The 22,702-nt window shown below is 37.6% G+C and overlaps 1 protein-coding gene across 9 annotated transcripts in view; it reads right to left on the reverse strand.

The window, feature by feature from the left end:
* SLC4A4 (solute carrier family 4 member 4) overlaps positions 1 to 22,702 on the reverse strand; it is a 429,784-nt gene that overhangs the window by 130,707 nt on the left and 276,375 nt on the right. For all 9 annotated transcript variants that reach the window (XM_082390084.1, XM_082390085.1, XM_082390086.1 and 6 more), the window contains one exon: positions 10,643 to 10,719. In XM_082390084.1, the coding sequence (XP_082246210.1) occupies positions 10,643 to 10,719 (77 nt within the window). The remainder of the gene's footprint in view (positions 1 to 10,642; positions 10,720 to 22,702) is intronic.

Genomic DNA, 22,702 nt, shown 5'->3' on the forward strand with positions numbered 1-22,702 from the left:
ACATCTAAAATGAAATTGACTACCATCCTACCCAATCTTCCTGCAAAACAAAGCCAAAAATAACAAGCAGTAGTACATTTAAGTAATGAAAATGACAGTGATAAATTAAGACTCGTATAATATTTAAAGTGTACTAATCACATTCCTTTTCACACGACAACCCTGTGGAAAAGGCAGTTCAGACTGAATTATAAGACCTGTATTATGAATCAGGAAACTGAGGTTCAGAGGAGTTAAGGTTTAACATGTTTATTTAAATCTTCAAAGCTATTCCTGTGATCAGCTTAAAGAAAAAGTTCAATAATAATTGCGTTTTCTTCTTACCAGAAAAAAAAAAAGGTTACAACGATGTATATTTATCAGACTTAATGACCTAGAAGTGAATATGTATCTATAGCAAGAACAAATACTGAACATTCTGAAAGTTAAGGGACTATGGGGTGTTTCTCAAAGCTCAGGTAAAATTTTGTAAATCAAGTGAGTATCCACCATGGTCCGTGGACAAGTCAACAGGCTAATTAATCTAATCTACTTTTGCTAATTCTACAGGTAACTCTAATTAAAAAAAAAAATTTAATTGAAACCCTGCTGTATTTCATCAAATTTGGGGGATTATTGGCCATTATTCAAAGAATTTTAAAAGTCACAATATTTTCCATCTGTTGGATAAATCAAGTCATTCACTTGTATTGTTAATCTGCAGAAAGTTACATTCCAATTTATTTCTCACATTTCCTACCTAACTCTTTCTCCAAGGAAGAATGCTTTATTTGGCTAAAGCTCTTATCTTCTGTTATTTACACTCTCTAAAATGGAAAGATGCTTCTAAAATCCCTCGTTTCAAAATTGAGTTATGTGTAATGAGGTGAATGGACCTAGAGACTGTCATACAGGGTGAAGTCAGAAAAACAAATACCGTATGCTAACACATATATATGGAATCTAAAAAAAAAAAAAAGGTTCTGAAGAACCTAGGGGCAGGACAGGAATAAAGACGCAGACATAGAGAATGGACTTGAGGGGGAAGGGTAAGCTGGGACAAAGTAAGAGAGTGACATGGACATATATACACTACCAAACGTAAAATAGATAGCTAGTGGGAAGCAGCCGCACAGGGAGATCAGCTCCGTGCTTTGTGACCACCTAGAGGGGTGGGATAGGGAGGGTGGGAGGGAGACGAAAGAGGGAGGAGATATGGGGATATATGTATATGTATATGTATAGCTGATTCACTCTGTTATACAGCAGAAACTAGCACACCATTGTAAAGCAGTTACACTCCAAATAAAGATGTTTTTAAAAATTAAAAAACTAAAAAAATAAAATAAAATAAAATCCCTCGTTTCTCTTTGATTGACGGTTCTAGCCCACATAGTTATCTTGTCTTTCACTGAACTGCTGCAGTTTACTGTCAGCACCGCACAGTTTATCTGGTCTCTCCAGCTAGATATAAACTCATAATCATATTTTATGCTTTATTTTTATTATATCAGCCTCTTCTCATTGACCTCCACCAATACCACTCAGAGTATGGACACAAAACAAACAGTTGATTCACCAAGTCTTTTAATCACTGTGGCAGCAGAAACATCCAGTCACCATAAGACCCTTAAGAATTTTTTAATGTTGGTTTATTTAATAACAATCCTGGAGATTAGCCTATTCAGCACGATGTGTACCTCAAAGACAAACCTAAGGTCTAACTATTAATTGGACACCCGGGGATTAGGACCTAAAAAAGACCATAATGCAAATAGGCAGAATTCACCATACTCATTAAGAGCACAGGCTCCAGGGCCAGAAAGCACCTCTACCACTTAGATGCTATTTAACTTTGGAAAAAATTACTTAATGTCTCTGTGCCTCAAGTTTACCAATATATGAAACAGGGTTGATAATACCAACCAAAGCACTAGTGTGAAAAAGTGTCCAATGTATGTTAGTCATTATTAATTATTCTTTATAAAAGAACAGGCTCAATACTCTCAGATAGAGCCACTGAATGATCAACAGTGCCGCTAATACTGAACTTACAATGGCGTCCTCTAAAATGACTTGGTTACTTTCTAGCCTCTTGTATGCATATGCATAGAACATTGATTAGGCAGTAATGTCGACTGGGTATGATTAACCACTGGCTTTCAGAGTGTAGAAAAAATTACCGCTACCATTTTAACATGGTGGCAGAGAAAACGGAAGTATGATTGTTTTCACTTCAGTTCAGTTCTAGGGAGTGAAACCAGACGATTGGTGGTAACACCAGGAGAAATCAGTAAGCTCTGCTGGTGACTGATAAGGTCATGAGATTCTACAGAGGCAAATAAATCAACTAGCCACTGGATCAATCGGACAAGTGACGTGGAAACAGTGGGAAGCCCTTCTCTTTCTGAAGAAGAGCAAGGAAAACTTCCTCCCATGGCTTGGCCTCTTGGTAAATCTACTCTGCAGAGATTCCCTGTTGCAAGGGAAGTAGGGAAGCAGAAAAATCTGCAAATACCTCCCAACATGTAATTAATGGTTCGCTGATCTTTTTATCAATTATCCTAGATGAAACACTCCATCAAAGCTCCTAATAAAGGTATAAACTTTTCATTTAACTCACTTTACAGTATGTATGTAAGTTCACTTAGAATTCTCTTGAGGGTGGAGGACTGGGGAGGAAGGAGATGCAGGGCCAAGCTGCAAATGTGCTGGATAGTGCTTCAAAGAGAACACTTGTCCAACTCTTCTTGTGATTTTCCTTTTTGTTCCCAATGCTGACCACCAAGAAGGGCTCTTAAGAGGAAGCCATTTTTGGTTGCCAAGGAAATTCTCACAAAGCCAAAGGATTTCTCTCAGAGCTGAGAACAGCCTCTCCTTAAGCAGAAGCAATCGGAAACATACAGGTGGCCAAGTCTACGACCACTGGACTTTTCACCTCCTTACCTCAGAATATAGGCAGATTAGCCAGCTGAGAGATCCAATTAGACCAGGAGAATAAACCCAGTTTTAGCCTTGATATTTTAAGCTTCTGAAAAAAGCCCCCAAAGTGAGCTGGGAGGCAGATGCTAGTGACTGTGATTCTTTTCACATTAACTGAGTTGCTAAGCTTTTAGTGGAATGAATCAGAAAGGAGAAACTCAAATCTGACTGGCAAACAGTATTCTTGCAGTGGAGGAGGATTAATTAAAGTGTTTAAAAGACCTAGGACACAAATTGATATACTCTTTTGGGGAGGTAATTGGAAATACATGGTGACCCAGAAATTGCACTTACAAAATTTCTCCTTCAGAAATACTCATGAAAGAATGCAAAAAAAAAAAGAACAAAAAAAGTTACAATGAGGGCATTTCTGAAAGGCCTGTTTGTATAACTGCAAAGAAATGAAAATAAGTAACTATCTATTAATAGAAGATCATTTAGATAAAATATGATTCATGTACACTATATAGCCTTTAAGGAAAATAAGGTAGATATCTGTGGTAGTGTTAGTTTTTTTAAAAATCCAGTTGCAGAACAATATGATCCCATTTGTATTTTATATAAATAAGTATATACATTTTTATGTATAGAAAAAGTCTAGAAGACTACATCAACCTGCTAATAGTAGTTATATTGAGGGTGAGAATTTGTGAACTTTCACTTTCTGTTTTATTCATTTTTCCTTTGAATTTTTACAGCAATTTTGTATAATTATGCATCAGAAAAAACTAAAGTTTAAAAAATGTTATAGATAATAAAATGTTACTACAGAAAGTAAAGAATGAGTTCATGTTTATAGTTAGAATTATTATAAAGGTTTTTAATCATGCCCTTAGGGTGTTTACCACAGGTGCTACTGCTTTCTGGTTTGCCACTTTGAAGGGGAAAAAAGTTGGTTTTTTTTTAAGTGAAGTTCTGGTCAGAGGTAGGTAACATGTGACACAAGAGCAGACATCCATTAAAGATAATTGTTGATGGCATTCTACTACTCTCTGCAATCTATTCTAAGTATATTTATGGCATTGGGATACAGGCAGACTGCTACATACTAAAAAGAGAAAAAAGTGACATCAAACATAAAACATGCTAGATAAGACATGCCATTTAAGACATGTAAACCCTGCAATCCCTTTTGTTAAATGTTGAATACAGAACACCCTGTGGTGCTCCTGGAGCTCGATTCTTTCAGAGGTACCGGTGAGAGTGTGGCTCAGGACCCCACTGGGCGGCTCTGTTCTCCACCTACACATTCCGATGCCCCTTTTGGAACAATAAGGACTAAGACACTTGTCACTGTTCCTTAGAGAGATCTCTGGTGAGGGTTTCATGAGTCATGACATCAAAAAGAGAACTGCAGGTAACATATAATCACTCAAAAGCTCAATCTCACTACTCTTGGTGACCTACATCCACTTCTAGTGCATAAAAATATTTTAATTTTTAATAATATTAATTAACTAATTAGTAATTCTAACTAATAGCGCATGGAAAATATTTTAACTAGGAAACTGATTTTCTTTCTTACAATACTTCAGTGGAACAGAAGAGCTCCCTTTGCCAATAGGAATGAGGTCTTGACATCCGTGGCAAACACATTAAGAAATTGGCTATTAGGTCTGTTGAGCTATTTAATGCACTGCGGTGTTCATCCAATGTTTAATTATAGGAACAACACCAGATGATCCAGCACATTAGCAAATTCCTCCATCTCATCACACACTATCCCCAGGGATCTTTTTTTCAGTGTAAATCACAACACACAACTCTCCAGGTAGAACTCCTAAAATAATGTCTCATTGAACATAGAATAAAATTAAAAGGTCCCCCTGCATGAAAAGGTTACGCGGCCTTACGTACCTCTGCATACCTGCTACCCCTGCTCCAGCCACTCTGGATTTTTTTCCTTCTTCCTCTGTTATGAATATACCATACTCATTCCTGCCTCTTGCTTTTTGTTCAGCCTAGAAACCTCTTCCCCCAGACCCTCTCTTCTCTGGTTAATCTTCCTACCTAAACCAGCTTTCCTGTACCTCTCCACATTATCCTACTGTATTTTCTAAATAACAACTATCATTGTATAAAATTAACCTATTCATTTGTTTACTTGTTTTTGTTGTTTACTGTCTATCTGTCCCCAAAAGCACAGAAGCTCCTTGAGTCAAAAGATTTATCTGTCTCATTCACCTCTGGAACCCTAGCACCAAGAATGCTTTCTAGCACAGAATATACTCTTTAAATGAATGAATGAATTCAAATCATAGCAGCCTACAGTTATGGGGTGATTTAGAAGTTAAAATTTGTTGCAGCTTGTTTTAAATTTTACATGGTTCTAAATTTTACAAAAGACTCCTGAAACACCTGAAAACACAAGACAGAGCTTAGATTACCTGAGATAAGTTTATCTCCCTTCACTTTCAAGCTGACACAAAACCTGTTTTTAAATGAAGGCTAGTTTTCTGTTCCAGATAAATGGCTTTCACAGGAAGTATATCATTATGAAAATGGTAAAATTCAACTATCGATTTCAACTGAGAGCCAGGTCTAAGAACACAGGTTCTTGAAATCACTATGAGTATCAGTGTTTCTCAAACTCTATTAATAACTATTGGTTGTTAATTCTTTAAGAATATGGGAGAGAGCATAAGGTGGGAGGAGGAGCCCACAAAAAGTCAAATTTCTTATAGAAAGGGAAAATGAAGGACAAACCGGTCTTGTTAATTATCTAAGCAGCAAGCTAACCCCCTTGGAAAGGGGCTCCACAGATAACCACTGCAATGGCTTCACCAGTTCCCATCAAGGACTCCTGGCCGAAGGAAAGCTGTAGCCACTGAACCACAGTTACCAGTTGCAGTTACCAATACTGCAGTGACTAAGGACACCTCCTCCTCAACAACATGCCTTTCTTATCAGGTTTTCACAGATGTGATTCCATCTGCATCTTTCCTGACACAGCAGTGTTTCAGCGGGCCCTGAAAAGATGCTAAAGACAAGTATCATAACCCCAGCAAATACGAGCCCTTCTCTGCCACTGCATCTTCTCTGAGTAGTGGAGTGAGACCACCCGGTGACCAAGCCAATCGGAGGGTTTTCTGGCTGAGCCGTGAAAAAGAAAAGCAGGTGCTATTGTACTCTTCCATCACTGTGAATGTGACATTGCTACGAATGCTAAGGGAAGCTGTATGTGAGCCTCAGGATGAAAATCAAAACGATGAAAAAGTCATCTCAGCTGAATTTAGTTGACTCACTCTTACACACATGTAAGAAAAGGATTAGGGGGTTGTTCAATCATAAAATGTTTCTTTCTACATTTCATTGTAAGGTAGTCATGGCTGAGCAGTTTCAAACTTCTACATGGATTACTGATTTCATCCTCTTACTCTCTGACAAAAATATTTGAATTTAGGTCTATCTCTACAAAAGACCAAGATTTCAAAAATAGAAATCGAGACAACCAAGTATATTTAAAGATAACAGGCAACAGATAGTGTGAAAAATGATTACCATGCACTTTAGAAATTAACCTTAGGCCAAATTCCACCAGGACACCAAGGGATAGGTTCTCAGATAAGCTGGCTAAATAACGAGTATCAGGGAAGTGATAGCTAGATAAAAAGGTACAAGGTTATATAAGCGCAAGTGTCTCTCTAAGAATCTTCAAGGGATTTCTACATTTACTGCATTCACTACAGTCTACAGACTGCAATTTCACTTAAGGTTGGTCATATAATTGTGAGATGGTATTACATTATTGATAATCTTGAAAAGAAAAAACAGCCCCTTTAAAAAAGTCATTGTACCACTGAGCACAGTATTTCCTCCAAAGAGTTAAAGCTACGGGGTAAAATAATAAGATTTTCTTATCCTCATAGCTGATTCCATACTCACATGAAAAGTAGAACTAACCCACTGCATTTGATAAGCACCCGTGGCAGTTGTAAATTTTTTCAAGCACAGAAAAGAAATAAAAGGTGATAAAAAAACAAATCAATCTAAGGTAATTGGGGAAGATAACTGGATAACGAAGAAAAAAAATCCTCCATAGCAACAAAATAGAGGAGATTATTTATGTCCATTTACAAGTAGATGAGCTCCAGATGTATTTTTTTAAAAATCTACTTCTCCCCGGGTGTTTTTTTCCTTAATAAATATAACATCCAAGTTGGAATATTGTTGAAGCATTGAATCACCTAAATTTTGGCGATGCTCTTTCTTCTGCTGTTAACTATTTTGAGCTATTTCTCAATAAAGCAGCCGCTACTGAAATCATAAGTACATAGGCTTGGCACAGCCAGAGAGAGAAAGTGCAGTCCACAGATTTGTTTCTTCTGTTTTCCCAAAACAGAATCTTATAAAAAACATGCCCTCAAATTCTGTCACTATGTAGCTGTCAGAAAGAGAAATTCTGCTCCTCATCATATCTCTGAACATTAAACCCATTTCTTGTGCTACTGGGAAGTTATACAGCTCCAGGAAGTCGTGAGGCACCATCGCAACTGTTCGAATTGTATCCAGGAAGAATAATCAATCAGAAAACTTCAGTTCCAGTTGGATGGAAGTTTCTTGGGCCAACTTGGAAAAGCATACAGACCAAGTTTGACTTTACTGCCAAGATCATTTCCAGGACATTGGCTAATTAATTATAAAAGCTTTTTCAAAACAAATTTGAGCCTGGCAACCTTTTTTCCCTACCCAAACAGAGAAAAAAACAGGTTAAAAAAGAAAAGCCCGAGTTTATTGTGTGTTTTTTTTTTTTTGCCATGGCTTCATCTTCTTAGCAAGCCCATTTTCTTCTTCTCACCCTAAAATGATCGAGGAGCTTTTGTATTTGAAGTTAATAAAATTGTAAGTATAGAAACTGGAAATAATTAGTTTGAATTTGTACTCTACCTTTAGTTATAGAGGAGATGAATGGGTCAGTTACAAAGCTTCTCTTCAAACTTTTTGGTGGGAAGCAAAGAATGGAGTTTCTTTCTCTTTGGAGGAATGAAGGGCTCATTGGATGCACTATGCCTATTGTATTAGATAAATGAAGATGGACAGTTGCTCTTATAATGATATAGTCATCAACTACATTTTCTGGCTTTGAAAACAAAAAGAACAAACCTCTTGAATCAAATCTTCCTGGTTTCATCTTCACATGAACCTTGATGAATATGAGATGTTGGTGACAGGCATCAGAGATTCTGGTTTTAAGGACCACACAGGCTTTGTAGTGTTGACTTAAAAAATGCACAATGTGAGAGCTGCGAGTTAAGTTTTATCTGGGGCACAATGAGGACTGCAGTCCGGGAGACAGCAGTTTCAGATAACTCTGAGAAACTGCTCCAAGGAGGCGGGGGGAGGAGCCAGGATATATAAGTTTTGCAACAAAGGGCAGGCAGTCTGAACGTCACAAGATTATTGTTAATTAAAGAAAACCAGACAGCTCAAGTTAAGGAGTTTAGCACTTTTCTATATATGGGAAGATGCAAGAGTCAGAGCTCACTGAAATCATTCCTTTGATATGTACCTCAGCTATCTGGGGCCAGGATCCTGTATTTTCACATCCTGAGTTTCCTCAGGACTCACCATAGGGAGTCTGTTGGCTGCTAGATGGCAGGTGTTCTTTTCAGCCCTGAGTTTCCTCAGGGCTCACGGCTCACGTTGGAGAGCTGCAATCCTTGATGACTGTGACATCCTTTGTTTATTAATATGGCAGGAAATATTACATTTATAAATATCCCATTGCATTTATAAATATTCCATTTATCAATAGCAAAATCAGCACCCTAAATCATAATGTTCTAACCTATTTCTTCTAACACTGGAATCAAAATCATACGTGATACACATCATAAGTCATCAAATTTCTTCTGCATATGCTCAGATATGAAGACACCCAAGAAGGTAAGAAATTTCCCTCAGCATTTACCAGCGGCAACTGACAAACTCCTGACAAGAAAAGGACTGTCCCCAATAAAAGAAGCCTTCCTGAAAGTGTGTCAACCAGATATTTCTAACTCTACCTTATCCAAGCCCCTGGCAAATCTCATGACCAGAATGTCATTTGGTAAATGTTGTATGGAGCCAAAATGTACAAAATAATTTTGAGGAAAACTCCCAACAAGTCCTAGTGGACTGAGGTTTCCCTTTCACTACTGGTACGGACCTACCAATGAATCCAATATTTAAATGATCTTCTCAGAAGCCACTGCAATGAGAAGCCCTCGCACCACAACGAAGAGTAGCCCCCGCTCGCCGCAACTAGAGAAAGCCCACACGCAGCAACGAAGACCCAACACAGCCAAAAATAAATAAAATAAAAAATTAAAACATTTATTTAAAAAATAAATAAATAAAAATTAAAAATTAAAAAAATAAACACATTTCTTTAAAAATAGAATAAAAAATCAAAGTGAATGTAAACTACCTCCAGGAAGCAAAAAAAAAATAAATAAATAAATGATCTTCTCCCACAGTATTTCAAGAGGTAGGCCAATGGTAGGGAGGAGAGCTAGCCATATTAGCATTTAAGGGGGCGGGCAGCTGTAAAAGTCAAGAATTAATCTCAGTGCAGAAGCGGAGGTAATTAAGCCAAACCAAAGCAGAGTCTCTCTTCTGGGAAACACATGTAAGTTACGATGAGAAAGATTACACCAGATTTCAGAGACTCTTAAAAGTCTGGATATTCTGAACTTAACTTGATATAAGCCATTATAAGCTTTTGATCCAGGGGAGAAATGTAAGAGCAATAATATGAAAAGTGCATTGAATTGGGAGAAAATGGGGACAGGATTAATTCCCAAGGCTTTTCTAGCAATCTGTTCTGAGGTCATGAAGGCCCTACTAGGGTGCTGTTGTTTAGAAGGAGAAGGAAGAAAGAATCCAAAAGCCATTTCACAAGAAAGAACATAATTTCACCTTTCCTGCACTTTTGAGAACTCACCAAGGTCTAAAACACCTCTGTCGGTTAAAGAAGAACATTGTTGTAAACAAGGCTTCATTGTCTTCGGAATATATAATTCAGATTTCTTTATTCAGGTAGAATTTTCAACCAATTAGTCCAAATAACTCATTTCATTTTTTTAATGTAAAGTGCAAAATTACACCCAGTCACCATTTTCTACTAGTTTCAAGCCCAGATACCCACCCAACTAGGAAAATGGCCCAGTTTCTACCATATTCTTTTTAAAAGAAAGCAAATCGAGATTCAAAACCTAATTACTTTTCATTTCAAATAGGTTACTTACTATATGTTTTAATAGATAAACATACAGCTAATAAGACTATCATTACCTTTGCCTGAAATATCCCCTCAAAGTTAACAACTGCCAGTATTTCCTAGCCCTTTACAGTTTACCAAACCAGTTTTTTTCACAAATCATCTTATTTAACCATCACAATAAACTTGAGGTAGGAATTAGTATTACTATTTTAAAGCTAAGAGAACTGTAGCTCCAAGATTTAAACTGCCCAAGTGAATTCATCTATAAGAGCTGGAGTGGAGACTCTTATCTTCTGAACTTCAAATCCCTACACACACTGCTTTCCCCTCCCCTCAGAGAAAGTGAAAAAAAAAAAAAACAATCTACACATATTGGTTCACTTTAAGTTAGAGGACCACCATGTCTAATCTTTTCCCAGCATCTTCTAGATATACATTTAGCCTTACATTTCAAAGAAGCAGGAATTCTTTGCTTACCTGGTCCTTCTCTGGTTTATCAGAGATGTCATTCAGACTGGAAGAAGTCAGATTCCTGTGGGTCATGGCTGGGCTACCTGGAAAAACAGAAGTGAACCCTAATTAAAGACTTCTTGTCAAAAACACAAAGAGTTTGGTTGTACACTTCACGACCACTAGTAGATGACGATGGGAATGGTGATGATGATTAAGCTACGTTAGGATTCTCCTGAACAGGTTTCCAGAGTTGAAAAGTTAGTTTAGAGCACTAACATGGTGAAATGAAAAAGGTATAAAATCCCAAATACTTTCTTTAAGTCTTCTGGCTCCATTTCAAGATAAGTTAAACTTTCAAAGAAATGTGTAAAACAATAAGCATAAAAATAACCTCACTCCTGTTTTTGGTTTGCCTTTTGTTACAGCCCTTTACACACATCCTAATCTACCTATTTCTATTGCCTATAGAGATGGGCTTTTTCCTCATCTCAGTAGAGCCAGTGCCAGGGAAAGAAAAGGCCTGGACCTCCTCTCCCCGAGCCTCTGCAGTCCTTCCTAGGGCACCACTTGCTCTGATCAACCCAAAAAGCCATCTGCACTCCATTCTCTGCCTAACACTTTGATCAAGAATATTTCTCTGTAGTGGGCATCTGATCCAGAATCCCCATTCTTTGCCTCAAAGCAGTGTTATCACAGCTCCCCTTATTTCCTGCATTCCCATTTGCCAGACTAAAATAAGTGTATCCCTTCTTCCCCTTAACACGCCAAACTTCTTATTCAAGGCAAGCGATGGATTTCATCAGGAATACTCCATGGGAACCAAGCTCCCTGGCTGTAAAGCTGCTGTAGGTAAAATCCATTGGCAATCCAGCCAGTGACTTCAGACATGGTTATATGAGAACAGAGAGGAGGAACATCTAGAAGAGGGATAGACCATTTTCAAATAGACTGGTTAATCAACAAAATACTGAGCTTTCATTCTGCAGTTGAACCTGAAATTTCCAGGCTTACTAAGCAAAAGAGTAATTCTTCAAAGCCAGGGTGTTTAGCCCCCCCCTGCAGGGTGCTGAGTAATGGGTTCACCATTTAATCCCCTGCGATCTGACTCAGGCTGGTCTTCACACCAAGAGGACAAGGGTTGAAAAACAAGCATCAAGGTTCGAACACAGCTTCACATTTACTTCCACATAATTCTTTAGATTACAGATTTCCATTCCTTCAGACCAAACCTTCTACACATAATTTTACAAAAGACTCAAATCTATCCCCTAATAATTTAACGTCTATATAACAGCAGCTCTTTAAATAATATAATTGTCTTTAACTACTAGATCAATTTTCTTGAGTTGGCAAAACAGGATATTTTCCACTCTGCTGCATTTCATTGAGTAAGCATGGCCTAGATCTCTTAAACACTTTACCTGGTAGGATGTCTTATTCTAGGAAAATTTGAGCACAGGGTATTTTTCAAAGGAAAGTAACATGTGAAAAACTGCTTTATGAGCAAAATTAAAAGAAGCTCTTTGAAAGCCACATTTTCTTCTCTGAACCGCGTACTAGGTTTCTAGTGTCCACTCAATACAAAAGACACCAGGCCCAAACAAGAATGCCTCCAAATAATGCTGGGCTTGAAACTAAGGAAATGAGTACATACAATTTTATACTTTACATTAGAAAATAAAACTAGTCTTTTGGACTAAATGGGTGAAAATTCTACCTGCATGAGAAATCTGAACTAGATATTCTTAGTGCAATGAAGTCTTAGCAAGCCTTAATCATAAGTTAGAAGCAACTTATGTAAATGAATAGATGAGATTGATTTCTAATTATTAAATCAGCTGTACATAAGCAGCAATGCTGAAATGAATTTGAAATCAATTTTTCATTAAGTAATTTAAATTTCTTGGGCAATATTCTAAACTCACTGATTTGCTTTGGAAATTCTTTATAAATACTACAAAGGTACATTTCAACTCAAGCACTGTCCTAACTGCTGCAAAATATGAATAAGTAGAAGCCAAATGAATAAAGTTTCCACTATAATGGTAATCCTAACTGACGTCACAACTTTTCCAAGAAGACTCATATACTGTCTCATTTCTCTCATTTCTGAAAGACAGTTATAGGATGGCTATCTATATTTGTACTCTATGGGGGAGTGGGAAGGCACAGGGATAAGGAAGATGCAGGAACCAGATGGGGAAGAGGAGGCCAAAGTTAAGAAACAATCACATCTATTGTTCCTCCCAACCTTATCTGATTCTCATTAATAAAAGTAATATTAACAGCTTCACTGATGTTTAACTTTGCACTACACTGAAAGAATTCAGAAGTCAACACTTTTAGGTAAACCTTAAGCAAGATGATTAGCATTCCTGCATCTTTTCCCATCTCCCTCCCTATCAAACTCTCCACCCCTACCCTGCAACACCCTGAACCAGGGACAAAAGCTTCCCTATGTTCTAAACCAGTGGTTGCCAAAGTGTGGTTCCCAGACCAGCAGTATCAGCGTCACCTGAGCACGTGTTAGAAATGTAAATTCTTGGAACTCACCCCAGACCAACTATATCAAACTCTGGGTAAGGGGTCTAGCAATGTGGGTTTTAACAAACCTTTGAAATGATTTTGAAGCAAGCTGAAGTTGGAGAACCACGGCTCTAAATAAATCAGTTATCTTAACCGAAGGCTGTGTCCTGGTCAGAACTGAATTGAAAGAAACATATAACTTGACGTAGCCAAGAGAGGTAGCTCTGATAACCTTGCCCTCCTCCAAGCCACTGCTCCAACTATCATATCTCAAGCAAATCATTAAGTTAGCATCCTTGCCACATAAACACACAAAAAAAGATCATACATGGCCCTTCCTCTAAATCCTCGCTTACACAAATAAATAAATAACTTTGTTAACAGAACTCACTGTTTAATCAGCCTCTTCCAGAAACATATCACCCAAATCAAAGACAAGGACAAGAGATTACAAACCAGATTATATCTGGAAATCAGAAATTTCCATGTGGCACTTTAGCAAACCTGGGAAACAGGTTTACATCAGTGTATACATGTCAATCCCAATTGCCCAATTCATCACACCACCACACCCATCCCCCCGCCGCTTTCCCCCCTTGGTGTCCATACGTTTGTTCTCTACATCTGTGTCTCAATTTCTGCCCTGTAAACTGGTTCATCTATATCATTTTTCTAGGTTCCACAAATATGCGTTAATATACGATATTTGTTTTCTCTTTCTGATTTACTTCACTCTGAATGACAGTCTCTAGATCCATCCACATCTCTACAAATGACGCAATTTCGTTCCTCTTTATGGCTGAGTAATATTCCATTGTATATATGTACCACACCTTCTTTACCCATTCATTTGTCAATGGGCATTTAGGTTGCTTCCATGTCCTGGCTATTGTAAATAGTGCTTCAGTGAACATTGGGGTGCATGTGTCTTTTTGAGTTATGGTTTTCTCTGGGTATATGCCCAGTAGTGGGATTGCTGGGTCATATGGTAATTCTATTTTTAGTTTTTTAAGGAACCTCCATACTGTTCTCCATAGTGGCTGTATCAATTGACATTCCCACCAACAGTGCAAGAGGGTTCCCTTTTCTCCACAGCCTCTCCAGCACTTGTTGTTCGCAGATTTTCTGATGATGTCCATTCTAACTGGTGTGAGGTGATACCTATTGCAGTTTTGATTTGCATTTCTCTAATAATTAGCGATCTTGAGCAGCTTTTCATGTGCTTCTTGGCCATCTGTATGTCTTCTTTGGAGAAATGTCTATTTAGGTCTTCTGCTCATTTCTGGATTGGGTTGTTTGTTTTTCTAATATTGAGTTGCATGAGCTGTTTATATATTTTGGAGATTAATCCCTTGTCCCTTGATTCATTTGTAAATATTTTCTCCCATTCTGAGGGTTGTCTTTTCATCTTGTTTGTAGTTTCCTTTGCTGTGCAAAAGCTTTTAAGTTTCATTAAGTCCCATTTGTTTATTTTTCTTTTTATTTCCATTACTCTAGGAGATGGATCCAAAAAGATCTTGGTGTGATTTATGTCAAAGAGTGCTCTTCCTACGTTTTCCTCTAAGAGTTTTATACTGTCTGGTCTTACATTTAGGTTTCTAATCCATTTTGAGTTTATTTTTGGATATGGTGTTAGAGAGTGCTCTAATTTCATTCTTTTACATGTAGCTGTCCAGTTTTCCCAGCACCACTTATTGAAGAGACTGTCTTTTCTCCATTATATATCCTTGCCTCCTTTGTCATAGATTAGTTGACAATAGGTGCATGGGTTTACCTCTGGGCTTTCTATCCTGTTCCATTGATCTATATTTCTGTTTCTGTGCCAGTACCATGTTGTCTTGATTACTGTAGCTTTGTAGTATAGCCTGAAGTCAGGGAGCCTGATTCCTCCAGCTCTGTTTTTTTTCCCGCAAGACCGCTTTGGCTATTCGGGATCTTTCGTGTCTCCATACAAATTTTAAGATTTTTTGTTCTAGTTCTGTAAAAAATGCCCTTGGTAATTTGATAGGGATTGCATTGAATCTGTAGATTGCTTTGGGTAGTATAGTCATTTTCACAATATTGATTCTTCCAATCCAAGAACATGGTATATCTCTCCATCTGTTGGTGTCATTTTTAATTTCCTTCATGAGTGTCTTAGAGTTTTCTGCATACAGGTCTTTTGTCTCCCTAGGTAGGTTTATTCCTAGGTATATTATTCTTTTTGTTGCAATGGTAAATGGGAGTGTTTCCTTAATTTCTCTTTCAGATTTTTCATCATTAGTGTATAGGAATGCAAGAGATTTCTGTGCATTAATTTTGTATCCTGCAAGTTTACCAAATTCATTGATTAGCTCTAGTAGTTTTCTGGTGGCATCTTTAGGATTCTCTATGTATAGTATCATGTCATCTGCAAATAGTGACAGTTTTACTTCTTCTTTTCCAATTTGTATTCCTTTTATTTCTTTGTCTTCTCTGATTGCCGTGGCTAGGACTTCCAGAACTATGTTGAATAATAGTGGTGGGAGTGGACATTCTTGTCTTGTTCCTGATCTTAGAGGAAATGCTTTCAGTTTTTCACCATTGAGAATGATGTTTGCTGTGGGTTTGTTGTATATGGCCTTTATTATGTTGAGGTAGGTTCCCCCTATGCCCACTTTCTGGAGAGTTTTTATCATGAATGGGTGTTGAGTTTTGTCAAAAGCTTTTTCTGCATCTATTGAGATGATCATATGGTTTTTATTCTTTAATTTGTTAATATGGTGTATCACATTGATTGATTTGCGTATACTGAAGAATCCTTGCATCCCTGGGATAAATCCCACTTGATCATGGTGTATGATCCTTTTAATGTGTTATTGGATTCTGTTTGCTAGTATTTTGTAGAGGATTTTTACATCTATATTCATGAGTGATATTGGTTTGTAATTTGCTTTTTTTGTAGTATCTTTGTCTGGTTTTGGTATCAGGGTGATGGTGGCCTCATAGAATCAGTTTGGGAGTGTTCCTTCCTCTGCAATTTTTTGGAAGAGTTTGAGAAGGATGGGTGTTAGCTCTTCTCTAAATGTTTGATAGAATTCACCTGTGAAGCCATCTGGTCCTGGACTTTTGTTTGTTGGAAGATTTTTAATCACAGTTTCAATTTCAGTACTTGTGATTGGTCTGTTCATATTTTCTATTTCTTCCTGGTTCAGTCTTGGATGGTTATACCTTTCTAAGAATTTGTCCATTTCTTCCAGGTTGTCCATTTTATTGGCATAGAGTTGCTTGTAGTAGTCTCTTAGGATCCTTTGTATTTCTGCGGTGTCTGTTGTAACTTCTCCTTTTTCATTTCTAATTTTATTGATTTGAGTCCTCTCCCTCTTTTTCTTGATGAGTCTGGCTAATGGTTTATCAATTTTACTTATCTTCTCAAAGAACCAGCTTTTAGTTTTACTGATTTTTGCTCCTGTTTTCTTTGTTTCTATTTCATTTATTTCTGCTCTGAACTTTATGATTTCTTTCCTTCTACTAACTTTGGGTTTTGTTTGTTCTTCTTTCTCTAGTTCCTTTAGGTGTAAGGTTAGATTGTTTATTTGAGCTGTTTGTTGTTTCTTGAGGTAGGATTGTATTGCTATAAACTTCCCTCTTAGAACTGCTTTTGCTGCATCCCACAGGTTTTGGATCATCGAGTTTTCAATGTCATTTGTCTCTAGGTATTTTTTGATTTCCTCTTTGATTTCTTCAGTGATCTCTTGGTTGTTTAGTAACGTATTGTTTAGCCTCCATGTGTTTGTGTTTTTTACGTTTTTTTCCCTGTAATTGATTTCTAATCTCATAGCATTGTGGTCAGAAAAGATGCTTGATATGATTTCAATTTTCTTAAATTTACTGAGGCTTGATTTGTGACCCAAGATGTGATCTATCCTGGAGAATGTTCCATGTGCACTTAAGAAGAAAGTGTAATCTGCTGTTTTTGGATGGTATGTCCTATAAGTATTAATTAAATCTCTCTGATCTATTGTGTCATTTAAAGCTTGTGTTACCTTATTAATTTTCTGTTTGGATGATCTGTCTATTGGTATAAGTGAGGTGTTAAAGTCCCCCACTGTTATTGTGTTACTGTCGATTTCCTCTTTTAGAGCTGTTAGCAGTTGCTTTATGTATTGAGGTGCTCCTATGTTGGGTGCATATACATTTATAATTGTTCTATCTTCTTCTTGGATTGATCCCTTGATCGTTATGTAGTGTCCTTCCTTGTCTCTTGTAACATTCTTTATTTTTAAAGTCTATTTTATCTGATATGAGTATTGTTATTCCAGCTTTCTTTTGATTTCCATTTGCATGGAATATCTTTTTCCATCCCCTCACTTTCAGTTTGTATGTGTCCTTAGGTCTGAAGTGGGTCTCTTGTAGACAGCATATATATGGGTCCTGTTTTTGTATCCATTCAGCGAGCCTGTGTCTTTTGGTTGGAGCATTTAATCCATTCACATTTACGGTAATTATCAATATATATGTTCCTATTACCATTTTCTTAATTGTTTTGGGTTTGTTTTTGTAGGTCCTTTTCTTCTCTTGTGTTTCCCACTTAGAGAAGTTCCTTTAGCATTTGTTGTAGAGCTGGTTTGGTGGTGCTGAATTCTCTTAGCTTTTGCTTGTCTGTAAAGCTTTTGATTTCTCCATCAAATCTGAATGAGATCCTTGCTGGGTAGAGTAATCTTGGTTGTAGGTTCTTCCCTTTCATCACTTTAAATATGTCATGCCACTCCCTTCTGGTTTGTAGAGTTTCTGCTGAGAAATCAGCTGTTAACCTTATGAGAGGTCCTTTGTATGTTATTTGTCGTTTTTCCCTTGTTGCTTTCAATAATTTTTCTTTGTCTTTGATTTTTGCCAATTTGGTTACTATGTCTCTCGGCGTGTTTCTCCTTGGGTTTATCCTGTATGGGACTCTCTGCGCTTCCTGGACTTGGGCGGCTATTTCCTTTCCCATGTTAGGGAAGTTTTCAACTAGAATCTCTTCAAATATTTTCTCAGGTCCTTTCTCTCTCTCTTCTCCTTCTGCGACCCCTATAATCCGAATGTTGTTGCATTCAATGTTGTCCCAGAGGTCTCTTAGGCTGTCTTCATTTCTTTTCATTCTTTTTTCTTTAGTCTCTTCCGCAGCTGTGAATTCCCCCATTCTGTCTTCCAGGTCACTTATCCATTCTTCTGCCTCAGTTATTCTGCTGTTGATTCCTTCTAGTGCAGTTTTCATTTCAGTTATTGTATTGTTCATCTCTGTTTGTTTGTTCTTTAATTCTTCTAGGTCCTTGTTAAACATTTCTTGCATCTTCTCAGTCTTTGCCTCCATTCTTTTTCCGAGGTTTGGGATCATTTTCACTATCATTATTCTGAATTCTTTTTCTGGAAAGTTTCCTATCTCCACTTCATTTAGTTGTTTTTCTGGGGTTTTCTCTTGTTCCTTCATCTGGTACATAGCCCTCTGCCTTTTCATCTTGTCTATCTTTCTGTGAATGTGGTTTTTGTTCCACAGGCTGCAGGATTGTAGTTCTTCTTGCTTCTGCTGTCTGCCCTCTGGTGGATGCGGCTATCTAAGAGGCTTGTGCAAGTTTCCTGATGGGAGGGACTGGTGGTGGGTAGAGCTGGGTGTTGCTCTGGTGAGCAGAGCTCAGTAAAACTTTAATCTGCTTGTCTGCTGATGGATGGGGCTGGGTTCCCTCCCTGTTGGTTGTTTGGCCTGAAGTGACCCAACACTTGAGCCTACCTGGGCTCTTTGGTGGGGCTAATGGTGGACTCTGGGGGGGCTCACGCCAAGGAGTACTTCCCAGAACTTCTGCTGCCAGTGTCCTTGTTCTCACGGTGAGACACAGCCACCCCCTCGCCTCTGCAGGAGACCCTCCAACACTAGCAGGTAGGTCTGGTTCAGTCTCCTATGGGATCACTGCTCCTTCCCCTCGGTCCTGATGCACACACTACTTTGTGTGTGCCCTCCAAGAGTGGAGTCTCTGTTTCCCCTAGTCCTGTCAATGTCCTGCAATCAAATCCGGCTAGCCTTCAAAATCTGATTCTCTGGGAATTCCCCCTCCCCTTGCCGGACCCCCAGGTTGGGAAGCCTGCTGTGGTGCTCAGAACCTTCACTCCAGTGGGTGGACTTCTGTGGTATAAGTGTTCTCCAGTTTGTGAGTCACCCACCCAGCAGTTATGGGATTTGATTTTACTGTGATTGCACCCCTCCTATCATCTCATTGTGGCTTCTCCTTTGTCTTTGGATATGGGGTATCTTTTTTGGTGAGTTCCAGTGTCTTCCTGTCGATGACTGTTCAGCAGTTAGTTGTGATTCCAGTGCTCTCGTAAGAGGGAATGAGAGCACGTCCTTCTACTCCACCATTTTGAACCAATCTCGAAACTTTGTTTCTTTAAATTTTATTTTTATAAAAAGAAGAAAAAGAAGAAGAAGCAGCCTCAAGTGTATAATCATAATTAATTTCCATATCACTGTATTTTGGCCATAAGAAAAAGAAAGATTTGGAGAAGCAAATTTTCAAGCAGTTTCACACAATCAAAAACAATTTCATTTTCAAAGTACCCACTTGGCAGGTACACACTGTCTTCTATAAACATTAATTGCATTCTGTACTAAGTTTGAAAATCATTGTTATTCTTTAGCACACATGTAGCAATTCATAAAGTCCTTTGCAATTGCATCTATTATATACAATAAAAAGGAGTGAGGAGAATGTACAGCATAGAAAGGTGATGATACTTGTATGTGTACATATTGGGTTAAAATGTAAACATGTATGCCATGCAATGACACATAAACTGACCCCCCCATCTCATACACTTATAATGAGCCTATAGAATATATTCTCTGTACCCCCACTGACTCATTGATACTCTTTTCCCCCCTTTGTTGAGATAACAAATCTACTAGAAAACGTGTATACCTAAGATTAAGGGTCAACTCATCTTTTTGAGTATAAGTACTTTAACTTACATTATCTTACTTAATCCTCATATAAACACTTTGATATTAGTATTATTATTACCACTTTATACATAAAATGAACTTCAAGGAGGTTAAGTTCATGATCACACAGCAAGTGGTAAAACTGTAATTTAAATCTGTATCTCATAATACCAATCCCACTGCCTCTGGGGTGGAGGGGGTCTCTCTATGTTATTTACATAAATAAACATACAAACATCATCATTTCTAATGAAGAGAAAATATCATGTATAACCACAAAGAATATATTCTATTTCCATGCCAATTACATGCAATATAAAACCACCAAGGATGTTTAAGGCAAAATGTTCTTGGTTTCCAATTTAGCTGTTCCCAAAGATGGAGTTTGCATATCTTTACTTTTTCATTTTCATAAAGAAAAGGAGAAAAAGATTGAACTCAGCTACTCTGCTTGCCAGAGTGATTAAATAGTAGCCCCAAACCACAGTTCTGTGACAAAGAAGAAAGGATGCTAAAAGCAATAGCAAAGTAATTATAAAAGCAATAATGCCACATGCTTCTGAATGTCCTAATTCATAGTCATAGCCAAGTTGTCTGTAAAATTCCACAATGTACATATATCCAATTCTCCATTATTTCCATATTAGTTTTCTACCTTTCAAGGTACTCCAATTGCAATTTCTTCCAATTTCAACCACAAAAAACAGGAATATAATGGGACAGGGAGAACAAATCACTTGGAATACTCACAATGAGTTTGACTGAGAAAGTCTAGAAGGAATGGCTGGGATAAGCTTGGGTTTTGTCAGATCAGTTTCCTAGTCTTCCATAGCAACAGACCGTCAAGAGCTGTCCCCACCAAAAATAATAAAAAAATAAGCATGTCATCAAGACCTCCAACCTATTGTCATTGCTCACCTCCAAATAAAATACAGAAATATTTAAAATATAAATATTAGACTAAGGAAAGTTTAAAATATTGCCAGAAAGAGCTCTTTGAAAGAATTTCATAACTAACAGAAAATCAGTTTGGATATTTTTGCTTGTACAATTTTTAATTATTTTGTTTTATTTAGAGGATTTCTGTTTGTTTGTTCATGATTTAATATAATATAAACTCCAAGAGTCCAGAGCCAAGGCCCTTGGTTTGTCTTGTTCACAGTTATAGCCTCAGAGCTTGGCACTAGTGGCACTTAATAAATATTTGTGAATGAATGAATAATAGCAACTGGGTATCATTTTACTTGCATTTGGAGTTACTACTATAAACACTACTGTTCAAACTCTATTTCCTATGGAGGGAGATGCTGTGTGCACACTCCAAGAAACTTTAGACTTGGAAAGCCTTAGAGTAAATAAGGAAGAAGTTTGTAGCTGGCCCAGAACTAACAGAATGGAAAGGCCCTGCCAAACTGGCTAACAGCCTGTCAGTCAGTCAGCAGTGGGAACAGAGGTAAGAAGCAATGAAAGGGAGAATAGGAAACCCTGTGTGCAAGAAGAATCAGATGAGAATGAGAGGAGAAATAACAGAAGGTGTCAGGACCTCACTGAAAGGAAAGGAGAGGCTTGGGAAGAGAAAAGTATGGGGGAACAGAAATAACTCAAAGAAAGTGATCAGCTTGGAAAGTAAAGCAAATTTGGAGAGAGGAAGAAGACATCAGAAGATCCAGATAACTATCAAAGTAGGTGAGTCAAGCTCTAGTCAAAAGCTGAAGTCATCCCTTATGTACGGGGTAAGGATGATGGAGAAGACATCCTTATAGAGAGAGCTGGAAGTGTGCAGAGACCAGACCAGAGCAGAGCAAACACAAAGACTATTCTCTTTTTTAAAGACCATTCTCTATTCTTTTGAGACCTCTGCTGTCCACGTGCCCCTTTGTAATCTACCCATCCTCAACTTCCTTGATTCTAGTCTCTCCTGTTTTTGAATTTTCTGAACTACTCTGTGGACTTTTCCCAAGATTCAATGTTAGGGCTTAAACATCTCAATGTCAAATACGCAACATTCATCTCTTATAAGTCTTTTTAAATTTCAACCAGCAAAAGCAAAATGCTCTAACCCTAGTGACTCCCATTCTAATAATATTGCACATGATATTTAATTTTTATTATGATCTAAAATAGTAGTTTAATTTTTTAAAGGCATTTCATTCCCTTTCTGTGCACACACAACACACACATACACATAACATTTTTAAAATCTCTACTCAGCTGAGGAAAAACGTTCAGAAACAAACAAGGACTAGAAAATTTACTAAAATAGGAAAGTCCCCATAAAGGACTTCAGGGAATCTGTGGTCCTTGTGATCATATACAGTATTTGTAATTGTGTGTCACCTGTGCATGTGCGCATGCACACACGCACAATATAATACTATGAACCAAAAGTTATTCTGTCTAAAGAATATAGGTGGAAGTATATAAAATAATTTGTGACCTTATCTCATGAAAATAGAAAAAGAAAAGAACAATGCCATCGCAAGGCTATGCTCGTTAGTAAAAGGGTAAGTGAGAAAGACCGATGGAAGATTATGACAGAACGAAAAAAACATCTCACTGCCTTCATTCCAAAAAGGCATTGAACCAAAGTGATTTTACTAAATGCCCTTAGGCCAAGTTGAGGAATT

The sequence above is a fragment of the Balaenoptera borealis genome (assembly GCF_965194805.1).
Source record: "Balaenoptera borealis genome assembly, chromosome: 4".
Taxonomy (NCBI): domain Eukaryota; kingdom Metazoa; phylum Chordata; class Mammalia; order Artiodactyla; family Balaenopteridae; genus Balaenoptera; species Balaenoptera borealis.